General features: G+C 43.6%; 1 protein-coding gene across 1 annotated transcript; it reads right to left on the bottom strand.

The window, feature by feature from the left end:
- Positions 1-3,225: 3,225 nt before the first annotated feature.
- Positions 3,226-17,422, bottom strand: NDUFA12 (NADH:ubiquinone oxidoreductase subunit A12). Its single transcript, XM_084810239.1, has 4 exons — positions 17,319-17,422; positions 15,511-15,593; positions 10,329-10,416; positions 3,226-5,497 (listed from the first exon to the last, which is right to left on the bottom strand). Exons 1-4 carry the CDS (start codon positions 17,405-17,407, stop codon positions 5,317-5,319), a joined length of 441 nt encoding a protein of 146 aa, XP_084666365.1. The 5' UTR covers positions 17,408-17,422; the 3' UTR covers positions 3,226-5,316.
- Positions 17,423-19,180: the final 1,758 nt, after the last annotated feature.

The following is a 19,180-nucleotide window of genomic DNA, read 5'->3' as shown; positions in this document are numbered from 1 at the left end:
TTAATACTGTTAACAGACACCTCTAAATAGCCAACTGAAATTATTCATAATAAGCTTGTACTTGGCAGCATAAGGAGTACTGGAGAAATTTGAAGGATTCCGGCTAAGAACGGTATGTGGTAAAGTTTCCACTGGGACCACCAGAATTTCATCAATGACTACTGAATAAGACTGTCTTTGAAACTCCAGGATGCTGAAGCATTTTGGTAAGGCATCTGCTAATACAGGCATCATCATGCTTTATTATTCCATATATAAACTATCGTAACAGTTATCTTCAGACCTTAATTGTTTGGTTGCATTTATGCAATGTGATTGCCAATTGCATTAGAAGCCACATCAAAATCCAGGCATATAACCTAGGAATTCACACAGTTTGAACACAGAAATAAATTGAGGTTTTCCCCAAGGTCAACTAATAAACATGATTTTATCAATATAATCTGTGAGGGTATTATGGGAAGCAGAATGAAAAAAGCATTTCTGTGTTGCAGCCATCAACTCACCTGGGCATCCTCCAACTGTTGCAAGACTTTTCTATTCATATTAGATTTGAGGTTTGCTTGGGGTTTTATGAAGTTACAGGTTTTAAATGAGTGGAAAGTATTTTATTTTCAAACTAGATGCGAGAAAACCATTTTGAGCTTAGATAAATAGTATAGATTTTATCTATCCTCTAATGGTTTACCGTTTAGATTCTAGATCCTTTAAAACCTGAAACTTTGATATGGCAATACTATTGTCAGTTTTAGAGTCGTCATTTGATATGTCTTTATGCCACAGCTACAGAATGAAAGAGCTGAATTGCTTTAGTCTGACAATACTAGAGCCAGCGTGGTGTAGTGGCTAGTGTTGGACTGGGAGTCAGGAGATCCGGGTTCTAGTCCCCACTCGGCCATGGAAGCTCACTGGGTGGCTTTGGGCCAGTCACACACTCTTAGCCCAACCTACCTCACAGGGTTGTTGTTGTGAGGATAAAATAGAGAGGAGGAGGATGGTGTAAGCCGCCTTGGGTTCCTTGCAAGAGGAAAAAAGGCGGGATATAAATGCAATAAATAAATAAATAAATACAATCTCATTTGTGATTTGAGAATAGGTACCAACTATGAAGGTTGAATCACTTAACACTCAGGAGTTCTTCATAAACAGTTTACACATCAAATTATTTATAAAAATGCCAATATTTCTGAGAAAAGCCGATTAAGTAGTGCCATATACCTTTATGTATACTGTTGCTTATATTTTAGAAAGTCAGAAAGTCTAGAAGCCACCACTGAAACAGATTGTTGTTTATTCGTTCAGTCGCTTCCAACTCTTCATGACTTCACGGACCAGCCCACGCCAGAGTTTCCTGTCGGCCGTCGCCACCCCCAGCTCCCCCAAGGTCAAGTCCGTCACCTCCAGAATATCATCCATCCATCTTGCCCTTGGTCGGCCCCTCTTCCTTTTGCCTTCCACTTTCCCTAGCATCAGCATCTTCTCCAGGGTATCCTGTTTTCTCATTATGTGGCCAAAGTACTTCAGTTTTGCCTTTAATATCATTCCCTCAAGTGAGCAGTCTGGCTTTATTTCCTGAAGTGGTTTGATCTTCTTGCAGTCCAAGGCACTCTCAGAATTTTCCTCCAACACCACAGTTCAAAAGCATCTATCTTCCTTAGCTCAGCCTTCCTTATGGTCCAGCTCTCGCAGCCATAGGTTACTACAGGGAATACCATTGCTTTAACTATGCGGACCTTTGTTGTCAGTGTGATGTCTCTGCTCTTAACTATTTTATCAAGATTTGTCATTGCTCTCCTCCCAAGAAGTAAACTGTCAGGAGTGCCCTAGCTGCCTCTTGCAGTCCCCACCAATAGCCAACTCAGGACATAGACGACGAGGAATTCTTTCCAAGACTTTATTCCTTTATTACTTTATGACTCTTTCAGAATACTAGTTGCTAGTGCCAAAGCAAGGAACAGCACTGGGGAAAGATAGCTGAGTAGCCTAAGCTCCAGGTAAGGCAGTTGGTCCCCGTTTGAAGGAGAACCATGGGAACACCCTGAACTTATGGGCTAGGGAGAGATCCTCCCTCTTTCCCTTGGGTCCTTGGGACGTGACTGTTGTTTGCACACCAAATGAGCGCTACGCCTCCTTTCCGTGCCCTCCGTCGCTGCTCCCTGCGTCTGCGCCGAGCGTCCAGCAAGCCCCCCTCCAGCGCTCTCTCACTGCCAGGGTCACTATCTATCCCAGGAATGCTGGCAGGAGGAATCTCTGCCAGCTGCTGTGCTTGTGAGAGATGAGTGAGCTCCTCTCCCACGGATTGCTGTTCCTCCTCAGAATCAGAACTGCTCTGGGGCTCTATGGGCTCAGTTTCCACCCTGACATAAACGTCTTCTGATTTCCTGGCTGCAGTCAGTGTCTGCAGTAATCTTTGTGCCTAGAAATAAGTGTCTGTCACTGCCTCCACGTTTTCTCCCTCTATTTGCCAGTTATCAATCAAGCTGGTTGCAATAATCTTGGTTTTTTTGAGGTTGAACTGCAACCCAGGTTTTGCACTTTCTTCTTTCACCTTCGTCATAAGGTTCCTCAGCTCCCCCTCGCTTTCAGCCACCGAAGTGGTATCATCTGCATATCTGAGATGGTTAATGTTTCTTTCAGTGATTTTAACTCCAGCCTTGGATTCATCAAGGCTAGCACGTCACATGATGTGTTCTGCATACAGGTTGAATAGGTAGGGTGACAGTATACAACCCTGCCGTACTCCTTTCCCAATCTTAAACCAGTTCGGTGTTCCATGGTCTGTTCTAATGAAGTACTACCAACTTTAATTCTGATTTCTCTGGTATATGATCAACAAGAAGCACAACATTCAAGCAACTTTCTTCTGTCAAGGCAATTTCTGGTAAGCACTCCTGAGCGCCAAAACAATGCTATTTAGTACAGTGCATGTCTCATAACAGACATGACACTCATCTGCTTCCTAAAAACCCAAGAGAAGCTATTTCCTTCCAAACTAACAATATTGCAATTACTTGTGTTAAGCTGTCCTCAGCAGTAGCTGCAGTTGACTCTACCAATTGCTAGTCCTTAAGGAATGAGCACTTGATCTGAAGGTGCTGTTTCCTGGTCCTGCCGATATCAATTACTGCCAAAGTGTCTTCACTGCCTCCAGGCTACGAGAAGACTAAATCTGAGAAGAAAATGCTTACCTGGCCATGCAAGAAATCAGTCAAGTACGCTTGGGTTCTGAACAGCTAGTCATCAGCTTTACCAGATAAATGCAGGTTAAGGGCTGTTTCAGACATTGGGCTGTTTCAAATGTAACACTAAACTGTAGTTCAGCGGCACAGAACAAGCGATAACAAGCTCAGTCAGTTCCTCCTCTGGTGCAGCTGTGAAAGAGTTTGAACATTTTGCTTGTTTTAGATTAGCCACAGTTTGCCACATTGTCCAAACCTGGACAAACTGTGGTTAATCTTAGCTATGGGTAGCAGAAAACAAGTCAACTCCAAACCATGGTTTACAAAGCTGCCTTGTTCTTACTAACTGTAGTTAAGGGTTCAGATGACATATTAATAGTACCCAGTTTTGTTTAGCATTATGTCCGAAACTGGCCTTTAACTCTCCAAGACATAGCTTATATGTAGAACAGGATGGGACCAGCCTCATCTCATACCACTGTATGTACATGCTAGAAAGGCCGATATCTGAACTAGCTCTTGTTTTTACAAACTCAAGCAGCAATCCTATCCACAGATGGACTTTCCAGTAAACATGCACAGTATCAGGTTGACAGTTTCATTGTAGGTGTCAGGACAGAAGATATTTTCATGTACAGCCTTCACAACAGATATGAAGATATGGAAATAAACCACTAACTTAACATAGTATAGCACTTTCAAGTGTTCTATATGCATTATTTAGTTAAATTTCTTACAACAATGCTTTAAAGTGAGCGTTTTCTCCTATATTGCAGAAGTGGGTAGATACATAGTTCAGTCTCTCAGCCACTGGGCTATATCAGGAAAGAGTTAAGTCAGATACAATATTTGGATCATTCATCCCGTTGATTGATTCCGATTCAAAAACTAGTCCAACTTGGAAGTGGATTCGATTGACAGTAGCATATGCCTAGAATGTACTAGCTTTCCTGACAATGAATAGGAAAAGCTGACCTCTCATAACTTCAACTGTTTCTTCTTCTAAATGAATCTCAAAAGGACAGTACTAATTTGCAGCAGTTAATACTCTGTATGTATGCAACATTTATAAACTCTCCAAGATCATCATATCAAAAAGGTATGATTAGAAGCCAAATAACTACTCTCTTCTTGAGACTAAGTTGTGCTGTTAGTCAGAAATGAAATGTGTATGTTCCTAGTAGTGATGCTCCCAACAATGACAGTATGGATAACAATGCATTATTGTCCTAACATCAGTTAGGCGAAATAATGCTCAAAAAACTATGCATTGTTTAGAAGATGTCTACAAAAAGCTTCTAGAGGAGTATCCGTGTTAGTGTGTTACAGCAAAAAACCAAAAGGCTTGTTAACACCTTAAAGGCTAACAAATTTATGATGGCACAAGATTCCATGGTTCAAGCTTTTGCATCTGGATGAAGTGGACTGTACTCCATGAAAGCTTGTGCCACAATAAATCTGTTTGCCTTTAAAGGAGTTCTTTTTCTACAAAACAATATTCCATATACATGGAGGGAGCAATCCTATGGCCGCTAGACAGTGGCTAGATGTCCATAGGATATGCTGTTTTCTCGGAGCACAGGCTCCGAGGTCAGTTCCCAGAAAACCGACCTCCCCCCACGGCCACACTGCCTTGGAGGCAGCGCAGAGAAACCCCATCCTCCACGCTCAGAAGAGTACCGCACAGCGGCTGAAAAGGGGCATGTCTGCGGGAGTCTGGGGCGGGCAGAGAGGATCTGCTGTATGACACATCCTATGTGTCATACAGCAGCCTCCTCTCCCGCTCTCCCCCCCCCCCACGCCTACACAGCCAAAAATGGCTTTCTAGCACAAAAAGCAGGGAAGGAGAGGCGTGGAGGGAACGCCCCCCCCCCCCCCCCGCTTCTCCTGCCTTGCTTTGGATAGGCGGTCGCCTCCGAGTTCGGAGGCGCCACCTATCCAGATAGGATTGTGCCCTTACTGTCTGATAGCTTAATACATATTCTGTTTCTCGTCATCTACCTCTCACTGGTTCTTTTTCATCAATATTTCTGATTTCAAAAGGTTTCTGATCAAAGGCTTTTATTTTAAATACAGAAGAAAAATACAGTTCACATTGTAGGTCTATTTTTTTTCAAATCACCATATTCTTTTCCTTTCACTTGCTAGGTGTAGAAGGCGGGACCCATTCATGTATCTTCTTACGGGTAGTAGAATATGGTACATATTGTCCAGGAGTACCACTGAGATTGAATTTATGATTCTGCCAAATGAATTTACGAGGCACTGGTGGATGTGTAGTTGGGGGGTCTTCTGTCATACAGTGAAGCCAACGATGCCTTAAAAAGAAACAAACATAACTAGTAATAAATATGTTATCATAATAGCCACTGAAGTACACACATGCATACAAGTAAACCATGTTTGACAGACAACTGCTACAACATGAAAATTTTTTTAAAAGCTACATTTGAAGTACTAGTAGTTTTGAGGTAATGGCTGGTTATGCAGAATCTATTAAGTCTGCAGTACCATATGCCAAAATATGGAACATTTTTAGAATAAAAAAGTATTCTATTACAGGCAAATATGTTATACAACGAGATATTACAACAATATTGCTCCAACAAAACAAAGGTGGTTGCAATCCAGTTGTTTCATGTATATGCAAAAGGGGTGGTAAAAGTTAACAGGACAGGCTCCTATGACTACATGATAAATTCTTCGTTAATAAGACTATACAAGTACTACCAATATGATAGTTACTAACAGAGCCATACTCTGTTAGGGCCATTACCTGTTGGGGACGGTAGAGAAAGAGAAGCCAGATATTGCCTTCCCTTTCCAACATCTCCCTCCCCTAACAAGTTGTCGTTTATTCATTCAGCCGCTTCCAACTCTTCGTGACTTCATGGACCAGCCCACGCCAGAGCTTCCTGTTGGCCGTCGCCACGCCCAGCTCCCCAAGGTCGAGTCCGTCACCTCCAGAATATCATCCATCTTGCCCTTGGTCAGCCCCTCTTCCTTTTGCCTTCCACTTTCCCTAGCATCAGCATCTTCTCCAGGGTATCCTGTCTTCTCATGATGTGGCCAAAGTACTTCAGTTTTGCCTTTAATGTAATTCCCTCAAGTGAGTAGTCTGGCTTTATTTCCTGGAGTATGGACTGGTTTGATCTTCTTGCAGTCCAAGGCACTCTCAGAATTTTCCTCCAACACCACAGTTCAAAAGCATCTATTTTCCTTCGCTCAGCCTTCCTTATGGTCCAGCCCCTAACAGGACATCTGTGCTATTCACAGTTGACAGCATCAAGCATTTTCCTGTAGTAACTAACCCAATTACAACAATTATAGCAAGACTGCAGTACATACACTGGGATTGCTTTGGGCATCTCATTTAAGTTCTCATTAAAAATATATTAAAATCAATTGTTTTTACTGCAGCAAATATTTGACAAATTGAAAATGCTATTTCCTGAGCTACATTTTTGGTAAGACAATAGTAGATCTCTATATACGGAACACCCAGCCCCATGCAGACCAAGGACAATGCATGTAAGCAGTTGAGTCCAGCACATTTTACAGCATTGCAACTTGGAAAATTCTGGTTCTGGTCAGAACTTGGAGAATTTCCATTTTTTCAGTTCATTGCAGTGCTACTCAAAGAATAAACTTTCAATTAGATTGCTCTTTTTAAAAATCAAATGCCTTTTACAAATTATTTGTGATTCTTGAGCAGTACCGTCTCTGACAAACAGTGTTCACTATCCACAACTGTTAGCACCAGCCATGTATATTGCCATTTGGTTAACTGTCAGTAAAACCAGGCTTCAGGGCACATGCCTTTCATTGCACATCAGCTCTTAGCCTGTTACAGCTCTGTTTTTTTAACATCTTGTTAGAAGACTTTGTGGAATAAGTTTCCTGGATCAATATCATGCCGTTTCTAACAGAGCCACATTTATGCCAATCCATATTTCACTGAAATACTCAAAGTTACTTGCCTTCATTCTTTTTGCTACCAACCCTACAGCATTTTACAATTTATATGTGTTTTTTCCACAGCAAAAACAATCTTTGTTTAAAAACTTTTTACCACACCTTCTCATTAAAGCTAAGTATCACTGAAATAAAATACAAAAATTTATAACAGAAAACAGAAGAAAAAAAAATCAGCCAGCACCTGCTCACACTTTAACACAATTAAATACCTGGGTGAATGTACCTTGCTGCTTTGCTGTAACTCACTCATGTGAACGTTTAACTCAAAACATCAAAATTACCAAAACAAAATAGATCATGCAAAAAGCAGGAGAGATGTGAACATAGTTCACTGACAAATAAAATGATATAATAATCTCTCTCCCATTACATATAGTTGGTAAAAATACACAGCACCACTGTCTAATCTTTTCTGTACTTAAAACAACTGAGTATGTACTAATTCAGTATTGCAAGCTGAAAAGTAGTTTTGTTTAGAGAAAGCTAAGTACCTGTTTAATTTCATGAAAAAAAGAGAGGAAAAATCCCACCTTTCTGTTTTTAAATGTTTGTGGCTACATCAAGGTTACAGAGCGACTATGTTTATTTGATTGAGGCTACAATCCTATGCACACCTACCTGTGAGTATGCACCATTGAACACAATGGACTTACTACTGAATACACATGCAACGGATTGCACTATTAGAGTATTTCTACTCCACCTTTCAAAACATATAAGATTCACAAGGCAACTTCCAAATTAAACAAAATTCAAAAAACATTATCAAAGCTACCAAGAATTGAACACACATAAGAGAGAAAAACAAAGTTCAACATAAAACTCAAGAGCAAAACCACAGATCAATAAAAGCCTATAAAAGCAGGACAGCACATTATATTCCACCAGAGAATGTCTGTCATTGAGCATTATACAAAATACTGCTAATACATCTTTAAAAGTCATGGAAAGAATGGGGAAAGAACCATTTTCATATGGCACTTAAAGCTTAGCAAAGTTGATGCCAAGCAGACATCTCTGAGGATGGCGTTCCATAGCTAGGGAACTACTTGGTTCACCAACAAGGCTGAAAACAGATCTGAAAACATAAGAAAAGATAACAAGGCACCCCTTTAATATTAGTAAATCATTCTGACACTTCTCAGTTGGCGCAGTTATGCGGGATAGGAGATAAAAGCAAGAAGAGGAAACCATCTGCTCTATTAATATACAATTCCACTTCATCATGAATATTTTAGATCTGTGTCCTGCATTGACATAAATATTTGTGAAGTTTATGTCAGATAATCTTAAGTGATATATGTTATGGTTCATTGAAGGAAATACAGGAGTCTACTATAAAAAAGCAACATTGAATATAAACTCAAACACAGAATATGTTCTGGCACTGGAAGCCAGCCAGGCACCCCTACATTAAGAACATAAGTAAAGCTGTGCTGAATCAGAGCAAAGGCCTATGTAGTCCAGTATTCTGCTCCCAAGTGGCCAACCAGATGCCCATGGAGAGCCCCAAGCAGGATGTAGGTGTAATAACTGTTCTTGCTCATGTTCCCTAGCAATTGGCATATATAGCCATCATGACTAGTAGCCACTGATAGCCTTACCCCCAAGGAATTTTTCTACCTCTCTTTTAAAAACCATCAAAGTTGGTGGCCGTCACTACATCTCGTGGTGGTCCCTGGGATTCTGCACCAAGTCCATTTTATGAAACCGGGAGAGTGTGGAAGGGGGTGGGAAAGTAGGTCATAACACCATTAGGGCTGTGATGTGGCCACATTCAATCTAGTACTGCCGCATGTTTTCACTGCTAAATTAGGTAGGAAGGTGCTTAATTTTTTTACAAACTGGGGCAGAGCTGAACAGCTCTGCTATACGTGGCAGACGGATACAACAGACACACATTCCTCTCTTCAACAGGAGGATTTTATAAAGTGAAAAATAAATGACAAGGTTTCTGGAACCTTTAGATGAGATTCAGTGGAGTCTAGCATCCAGAAACCTTATCACTTATTTTTCTTCTTTTAATATCTCAGTACTCTCTGCTGTTATAGATGCAGAACCACTAACAAGCTTATGAAAGGCAAAGGTCAAATACAAGGGTAGCTGCTGGGAGATAGGGAGTAGCTGACACCAATGGCCAGGTTGTCATTAGCGAAAAGTTCTCTCCATCTGTCCCCATTTTCTCTTGTTCCCTGTAATTTAGATAATTAGCAAAGAGGACAAGAACTGTTTTGTTTAAAATGTGTATAACAGTGTTGCAAAACATTTGATGAGGGCGAGTTTGATTTTGGAGGCAAATGTGTACATAAACAGCCTCTCAAAATGTTTAAAGATCCATCAGATTGTTTTGCTGAAACTTAGTGTTCCTATGTAGTAGCCCACAGATGAATAACCAGCAGAAGAATGGGCAGAACTAGCAGAAAATTAATGTGAGATAACTACTGTACTTTATGTTTCAGGCGCAAAGCAGACGTTAAAGTAAATGTGTTTGTAACACTGGTAATGGCAGCTGTTATCTCTGCCTCCTCTCACTGCAATGTCTAGTTAAGGAAAAATGGATGCAACATTACATTCATTAATTTGTACCCTGCCTTTCTTCCATTGAACCAAAGGCAGCATGCATAGGGTTCCCAGGCAGCCTTCCATCCAGGAGCTGATAAGACTTAGAGCAGCAAGGTTGTTGTAACATGTGCCTTCAGTCCTTACCCTCATACATGCATGACCAGTCAATTTAATTTATTTCCCCATCCCATATTATAGGTTGCTGCTGGAAGAAGGGGGGGGAGGGGGGGAGTCAGCAACAGGAAAACATATGAAGTAACATCATGTGTTTTGCTAACCAGGTAGTAGAGCAAGAGGAGGGATGATCCAGACACAGGTCTTCTGTTTTCAGCAGCAAATGCACATTTACCATAATGTATAGTTGGAGCATAACATTTGCCTCTTTCAGATATAATCACAGTGCCTGATCCATGCTCTGTCCTGGAAATGGTGAAGTACGTTTGTTGGCAGAAGATTAGAGGATGATGTATTGTTAAGAGCCTTACGTTTTCATTTCCTTGCTTTTGCGTGTCAGGCTCAGATAAGTTGATATGCTTTGAGGTTAACAGTTTCACAAGGTTAATTTAACATATAAACACAGAAATGCATGTAGTAAACTAGCTTATTTACCATTCAGGAGGTACCATGCTTCCATCCACATCCCAGTATGTTTTCTTGCCATTCATTTCCTCTGTATATATAACCCACCTATGACGACCTTAAATGTAAAGATAACAAAACATTTAAAATGTATTAGACTGGATAAGAGGGAAGTGTGGATGCATATAATTTCTTTCTTTCTTTCATTCATTCATTCATTCATCGCCCATCTGGCCGGCCACCCAGCCACTCTGGGCGATGTACAACAATAAAAACAGTTTACACAATAAAATTCAACATTAAAAACATCACATTTCTAAAATTACCCTAGCCCACCCCAAATGCCTGCCTGAACAACCATGTTTTTAATGCATGGAGGAAGCTCATTAAAGAGGGGGCATGGCGGAGTTCCCTAGGGAGGGGGTTCCACAGAGTGGGGGCCACCACAGGGAAGGCCCTCTCCCTCGTCCTCACCAGCCTAGCTGTCCTGGCTGATGGGACAGAGAGAAGGCCATCCGAGGCTGATCTTGTTGAGCAGCCTATCTGGTGTTGCTGGAGGCGCTCCTTGAGATAGGCTGGGCTGGAGCCGTATAGGGTTTTAAAGGTCAAAACCAACACCTTGAATTTGGCCAGGAAAACAACTGGTAACCGGTGCAGCTCCTTCAGCACTGGAGTGATGTGATCTCGCCGGTGGCTGCCTTTAATCAGGCGAGCCGCCACGTTCTGTACCAGCTGCAGCTTCCGAATTGCAAACAGGCACTCTCCACCACCACTCCAACCCAAATTTTGTGAAGTCAAAATTCTGTGCTCAGATTAAATTTGCATTCTTTATTCAACTTTCAAGACCCTGGCTTTCAACAAATTCTCAGTTTGGGGGAACAAGTGATTTGGCAGAAGGCAAGGAAGAAAGTGGATCAAGGCAGTGAAAGGCATCGAATCAGAGTCAAGGCTACTTCAAATATTATATTTCCTACATAGAGGAATGTAGGATGAAATATGTACATTGTCACTTGTGAAGAGCTTGTTTTGCTGCAAACACATAAACTAGAAAACCAGTGAGTACACAGGCTGGGTGAACTGCTGTGCTCCAATATCCTTGTACCAGACTTCACGTTACTGCATACATGCTTTTCTCAACATCAATTAACTTTGTGAAGAACAAAAGACGAACATGAAGAGGCCTATAACATATATAGGAGAGAAAGAAGAAATAGCAAGCGGAGGTCAAAGCCTAGACACTGTGTAAAGCAGCCTTGCCTGACTTGCTGCCCTCCAGACGTTTTGGAATTCAGCTCCAGCCAGCATGTGTAATGGTCAGGAAACCTGGGAATTGTAATCCAAAACATCTGGAGGACAGCAGCTTGACAATGCTGGTGTACAGTTAACTCCCCACTACAGCTATGAGGGCTAGGAAATCGCATCCCCTTCTTCGCCCCTGAAAGAAAAACCTGGGATGCTAAATTCTATACCAGACAGCAAATGCTAGCTTCCACAAAACAGTACTATAGGCTTAATATGCAAATAAACCTTAACACTGCCCATACTCAGCAGGGTGCAAACAAATTACTCTATGCTTGCTTCTTTGTATGATTAGATAGTTTAAAATTGCTATCAGCTACAAGCAATAAGCTATTTTGAGGTTCCAGCTTCAATATTAGTAAGGAAACCAAATGTATTTGTTTTTGCATATAATCTTTCTTTTTGGATTTTCTTTGAATTACAGACAATATTTTTATTAGCATATGACTGTTTATTAGTTCTAACAATACTCCCTCGGTGAGCTGACGGAGGTGATCTTGGGCGTACTGCTGATATCCCCCAGATTGTTGCTTCTGGGGGATGTCAACATTCACGCTGAGGGAACCTTGTCTGGGGCGGCTCAGGATTTCATAGTCTCCATGACAGCAATGGGACTGTCCTAACATGTCATTGGCCCAACATTGGCAGGGCATGCTCTAGACCTAGTTTCCTCGACATGGAGATGGTGATCTGAAGGTGGGGGACTTCACTCCAGTCCCTTTGTCGTGGTCAGATCACTGCCTGCTGAAATTTAGACTCACAGCAGCTTTTCCCCTCTACAAGGGTGGAGGACCTATTAAGATGGTCCGCCTCCGGAAGCTAATGGATCCGGATGGTTTCCAGAGGGCTCTAGGGGGTGGTTTCCAACTGATATGGCTGGCACTCCTGTCAAAACCCTGGTCAACCTGTGGAATGCAGAAATGACCTGGGCGATTGACATGATCACTCCTGAGCACCCCCTCCAGAGTAGAGCTCATATAGCTCTGTGGTATACCCTGGAGCTGAGAGCGATGAAACCAAATGGGGGATGGCTTGAGTGCAGGTGGAGAAAAACTCCTAGTGGATGCAATCAAACCCTGGTGTGTGCCTATGGACAGGTATATTCAAAGGCAGTGAGAGAGGCAAGGAAAAAATATTTCACTGCCTCTATGCAATCGTCCATATGCCACCCAACGGAGCTTTTTAGGGTTGTCTGAAGCCTTTTACATTCTGGCCCTAAGAACACTATGGAACCATCTGAGGCGTGCTGTAATGCACTGGCTAGGCACCTCCAGAATAAAATCTCTTGCATCTGCCGGGACTTAGACTTCAGTATTACTGCAGGTGAATCTCATGAGGTATCCAGAAAACAGTCACAGTCCATGCCCATCTTAGCTAATAAAAACTAGCAGGGAGGAAACAGCCGGCTGGGCTAGGAAGTCTTGTCCAGTTTTCCTGGATGAGTTTCAGTTGGTACAGCTCAAGGACATGGACAAGGTGCTTGGACAGGCTCATGCAACCACTTCCATACTGGATCCATGCCCATCTTAGCTAATAAAAACTAGCAGGGAGGAAACAGCCGGCTGGGCTAGGAAGGTGATTAATGCCTCCTTGTGAGACGGAGTGGTCCGGGGCCACCTGAAAGAGGCAGCGGTAAGATCACTCCTGAAGAACTCCTCCCTAGATCGGGAAAACCTTAATAATTATAGGCCGGTTGCAAATGTTCCATTCCTGGGCAAGGTCCTTGAGCAAGTGGTTGCCAAGCAGCTCCAGACATTTTTGGATGAGACCAATTATCTGGATCCATTTCAGTCAGGGTGCAGGCCAGGTTTTGGCACAGAAACAGCCTTGGTCGCCTTGTATGATGACCTATGTCGGGAGAAAGACAGAGGGAGTGTGACCCTGTTGATTCTCCATGATCTCTCGGCGGCTTTCAATATCATCAACCACGGTATCCTCCTGGGACGGCTCTCTGAGTTGGGAATGGGAGGCACTGCGTGGCAGTGGTTTCACTCCTACTTGGAGGGTTGGCTCCAGAAGGTGATGCTTGGGGAACATTAGTCAGCCCCATGGATTCTCCAATATGGGGTTCCATAGGGGTCAGTTTTGTCCTCCATGCTGTTCAACATCAACATGAAATGGTTGAGTGCAGTCATCCAGAGTTTTGGAGTATGTTGTCAGTATGCTGATGACTCACAGCTCTATTTCTTTTTCATCTTTTTCAGGTGAGGCAGTGGATGTGCTGAATCAGTGCCTGGCTGCGACAATGGACTGGATGAGGGCTAATAAACTCACTCCAGACAAGACTGAGATGCTGTTGGTGGGTGGTTCTGCTGACTGGCTGGAGGGTGGTCGACCTGTTTGGGATGGGGTTGTACTCCCCCTGAAAGAGCAGGTCTGTAGCTTGGGGGTCCTCCTGGAACCATCTTTGCCACTTGAGGCCAACGTGGCCTCAGTGGCATGGAGTGCCTTCTACCAACTTTGGTTAGTGGCTGAGCTACACACCTATATGGACAGGGATAACCTGGCTTCAGTTGTCTATGCTCTGGTAATCTCTAAATTAGATTACTGCAATGCGCTCTACACGGGGCTGTCTTTGAAGATGGTTCAGAAGCTGCAGCCCATGCAAAATGCACTGGCCAGATTGATAACAGGGACCAGAAGGTCTGAGCATATTAAGATCGACGCTGGCCTTCTTGCACCGGCTGCCTACATGCTTCCAAGCTCAATTCAAGGTGCTGGTTTTAACCTATAAAGCCCTACATGACTTGGGTCCGCAATAACTGATGGCATGCGTCTCCTGAAATGAACCTACGTATATGCTACGTTTAGCATCTAAGGTCCTCCTCTGCCTCCTCCAAGGGAAGCTCAGAAGGCAACAGTGAGGGAGAGGGCCTTCTCAGAGGTGGCCCTTCCATCTGTGGAGCGAGCTCCCTGATGAGGTCCGCCTGGCACCAACATCATTATCTTTTCGGTGCCAGGTTAAGACCTATCTCTTTTCCCAGGCATTTGGCAGCACATGATGAGTTTTAATTGGTCCTGGATGTGTCTTTAGTTATGAATGAGAGTTCAGTGTTGTTTTTAGTTGTATGTTGTTTGTGTATATTGTCCGTGTGCTTTTTTGTAAATGGCTTTTAAACTTTTTATATTGCATTTAATTTTTAACTTCTGCAAACCACCCAGAGAGATTTGGCTATGGGGCAGTATAGAAATGTAATTAATAACAATAATACTGATCAGAGGCAAATATCTTACAAGTGGCTGACAGGTCATGATCACCTCCAGATCTCTGGAAATAGATATCATGCATTTTGATTTGACAATAAGTTGTGCATCTTCAGCTACATGTCACAAAGTTTCAATTTTCAAATTAAATTCCCATCAATGAGGTAGTGGGGGGGGGGGGGTTAATGCAAAATTTCATAATTAGAAGAAAAAACAATATTACCCCATGCAATCCGATAACAAGTGCAGCTTTGCTTCACTGCACCTAGGAAGCTATTTATTTTAGTAAATAAACCAAAGGATTAAATGATTGGGAAGGGTATCTATAACACTATTGTCTCTTCACTAAGAAATGAATTAGCTAAGTTAGTGACAAGAAAAACAAGATGAACATTAGGACCTCTATTACCCAATCCAAACTCTGAGCACTCTCTATTTACTCCCATTCTTCACATCTTTGTGCCAGAGCAAAAATACAGCATATCTCTACATGTAAGAGCACAAATCCAAGTTCCCTGTTGTTGTGACAAAAGCTCAGAGGGACTTCTCACCACTGTTGGGTCCTTTTACTTCGCTTCAAACTTAATTAGGGGGATGACAAACATTAAAATATGCAGGAGACATCATTTGCTTTTATTCTAGTAAGTGTGTTAATTAGCCTAGCTTCTTCAGAAGAATTAGCTCAAATTACTCAAGTACACATACTCACCAAAAAAGTATCTTTTATCTTCATAGTATTTGTTTCCATATTTATCAATGCCTACTAGCATGCCAGTCTTCAGATCATTGACCCTGCAAATTTCCAAAAGGAGAAGTAGTATCATTCCTCCAGTACCAAATGTAAATTGAGGATCTATAGCTCAGTGGTGGATAACATGCTCTGCATGGAGAAGCTCCTTGTTTCAATTCCTGGCATGTCCAGGTAGGGAAAATCCCGTCTGAAACCCGAGAGACATTGACAGCTGGAATACACAATACTGTCCTAGAAGGACCAACTTCTAGCTGAAAGGTTCGTATTAACCTTTCAATTTTCAACTGTCCTACTAGGCTGAATCAGTGGACAAGAAGCTCTTTCACAGCTTCAGCTCCCAATCAGTAAAACCAGACAGATGATCTACCTTACGGCATAGTGGCGAGGATGAGAAAAAGGCACACCGGATATCCCAATATCACAAACATAACTAGTTTTACTTGAAAATAGGCTAGCACAATGTCTACAAAACTTTCTTGCAACTGAACAAGTTTACAAATGGGATGCAATGTATTTTCCACATGGAGAGCCACTCCAGAATGTGTTTAGTCAAAAGAAAGTTCCACTTAGTGCTACAGGACTTATCACTATGTATATTTAAAAACAGCAGCCTGAAATGCTATACACAACAAGCAATCCCTAGTCACACAAAGCAGTCCTGCAAAGGCTTACTAACAGCCCAGAAAACAAGCTTTACTCTTATGTATTTTAATCTTTTTATTTAAACTATTGTTATCCCACTCTTCAGCACAGGTTCTTTCAGGTCAACTAACAAATCCAAAGCTTGCCCCCTACCTATTCCTTTTATTCTCGCAACAAACCTGTACGGTAGATTAGGCTGAGAGACAGCGACTGGCCCAAGGTCACCTAAGGAGCTTCATGTTGTTCAGTCGTTCAGTCGTGTCCGACTCTTCGTGACCCCATGGACCATAGCACGCCAGGCCTTCCTGTCCTGCGCTCTCTCCCGGAGCGTGCTCAAGTTCATATTCATTGCATCGGTGATGCTATCTAGCCATCTCATCCTCCGCCGTCCCCTTCTCCTTTTGCCTTCAGTCTTTCCCAGCATCAGGGTCTTTTCCAGGGAGTTTTCTCTTCGCATTAGAGCTTCATGGCTGAGTGGTAATTTGAACCTGGTCCTAATCCAGTAATCTAACCACTATACCAGCCTTCCCCAAGCTGGTGCCCTCCAGGTGTTTTGGACTACAACTCCCAGCATTTCTGATCATTTGCCATTCTGGCAGGGGCTGATGGGAGCTAAGGTCCAAAACATCTGGAGGGCACCAGCTTGGGGAAGGCTGCGGAAGGCTGCACTATATCATACTACCTCTCACTCAGCTTGCACACAATCCATTTATTCCCCAATGAAGCAACCTTCTATTCTGCCCACGGGGAGAGAAGCCTTCCCCAGTCCTGCCCCACGTTGCAGGTCAGGTAAATACGCCCCGCATCCCCGGTCTTTCAGCAGCCACTGCGTCGAGAGCTCTCACTCCCCTTTACCATTACCCTTTGCCCATCCTTCTCCCGCCTCTATTCTTCTTCCCCGAAGGGAAAGGGGGTTTCAGAAGCCAAGTTACCCCGACCCTCGACCCAGGCTGAGCCTGCCTATTCGCCTCTGAGGTTTGCAGCGATTTGGGGAAGAGTGTCATTAGACCCAAAGAGCAACGTCCTCCCGCCCTATCCCCAAGGTGACTCCCACTGCAGACAGCCGCCACTCGCCCTGCATGCCGGAGCAGCCAGCACGAACCGGGCCAAGCCAGCCCTTTTACCTGAGCAACTGCCACAGGGCCCCGCGCACGCCGCCATGGCCGCCGAGCTGCTGCAGCGCCCTCTTCGCCACCTGCACGTACTCCGCCATCTTCCCGAAGGCCCTGCGCGGAGGCCGCACAGACGGCGACTGCGCGGCCGCGGGGTAAAGCCGGCGGCTCAAGGCTCCTCCTTCCTTGCTCGGGCGCCGGCCCCGCAGGAGCCCGAGCCGCCGCGCCTGGGCAGAACGTGCCCAGCTCTCGCTAGGTTCGCCAGCGGCTGGGGCGCGGGCAGGGTTACTTAGTCAGGAGTGCCCAAACTTGGGTCCCTGATGCAGAGAAGGCGTGAAGTGCCGGGATTAGGTGCAGCAATCATTTGAAGGGCAAATGTTATTTGTTTAGATTTCCGCGACTGCCATTGCTAGTTCCAAAACTGGTTATGGCAGGTGCGTGATTTATTATTCTTTTGGTGCGCAATCCTATGCATATTTAGACAGAAAAAAAGCCCTACAACTCCCAGCACGCCCCAGCCAGCCATGGGAGGAAGAAGCGAGCTCCCTGCAGCTGTTTCTTCTCTGGTCTCCCCCTTGGCTTGATTATTCGTGGAAGCCGGGGGCGCAGCTTCCCAGGGCCCCTAAGTCCCTTCCTTGGATGATGGCAAAAATTAGTGTGGGCTTCTCTTCTGCTCTCCAATCCCAGGGCAGCTATACAAGGCAATTGTGATGTAACCATTTTTGGTCAGGGATTTATAAGAACTTACTACAACAAATTCCGTTTCATCCTGTACCCAAAGCTGGCCCTAAGATAAATTGCACCCGGTGCAAGGAGTGTCTTTGGTGCCCCCTTGGAGGGTCTCTGGGGCCTGCTGCAGGTGTGATGTTGGGGGCCCTGCTGCTGCCTCCTACAAGGCCCTTTGCAAATGTGTACAAAGCTGAGGGCCACAGACAGGAATTCTTGCATGCATGGACTACATCGTAGAATCTCACCTGCAGCTCCTCCTTGCCCTAGTATTAAGCAGAATGAGAGATGTGCTCCATTTTTTCTTACATGGGGAGAAGCCAATAGGAGTCATGCTCCTGAGTACCTTCTCCAGATTCCATACCCCTTCTGGCAGAGCTTCTTCCTGCTGCCTGGGGCCCAGTCTCCCAGGTCTTCTGGTTGTGGCCTGCTGCTGCCCTTCTCCATTACTCAGTGAACTGGGTAAAAGTTGGATCCATTGAATCAAAAACAGATCCTCATGATTTCACATATTTTTAAAGGGGTTTAAAACCACAGTCATATCAAAGAACACATCTACCTCTGTGGACTGAATTATAAAAATCATGGATCTGCCATTTGTGGCGCAGCCATGGCACAAAAAGATGAATCCGAGACATGGATCATCTTGATTTCATATTATTTTTAAAGGGCACACTCCCCAAAACACAGTCATATCATAGAGCACATCTGTCTCCAAGGTCTAGACCATAAAAATCATGGAGACACCACTTGGTGGTGCCACCATGGAGCAAAAACAGGACAAAAGTAAAAGCCAGATCCATGAAAACCCACTGGATCATCTTGATTTCATATGATTTTTTACAAGCAAATCCCCCAAACCACCAACACATCACAGGGCATATCTGCCTCCATGGACTGAACCATGAAAATCATGGATCCGCCACTCATTAGCACCACCATAGTGCAAAAACCTGGATCGGAGGCATGGATCCACATGAATCTTCTACAATTTGTCAGGAAAATTTCCCAAACCACCATCCAGTCATAGAGTATATCTGCTTCCACAAACTGAATCATGAAAATATGGATGCTGTACTTTTTGGTGTCCCCACAGGGCAAAACTATGGATCCAATGGATGGATCCTCGTGGATACTCATTATTTATG

This window comes from Heloderma suspectum, chromosome 7, assembly GCF_057233095.1.
Source record: "Heloderma suspectum isolate Gila_16-S chromosome 7, 16-S_ref, whole genome shotgun sequence".
In the NCBI taxonomy this organism is placed as follows: Eukaryota; Metazoa; Chordata; class Lepidosauria; order Squamata; family Helodermatidae; genus Heloderma; species Heloderma suspectum.
This window is presented reverse-complemented; position numbering and strand designations above follow the sequence as displayed.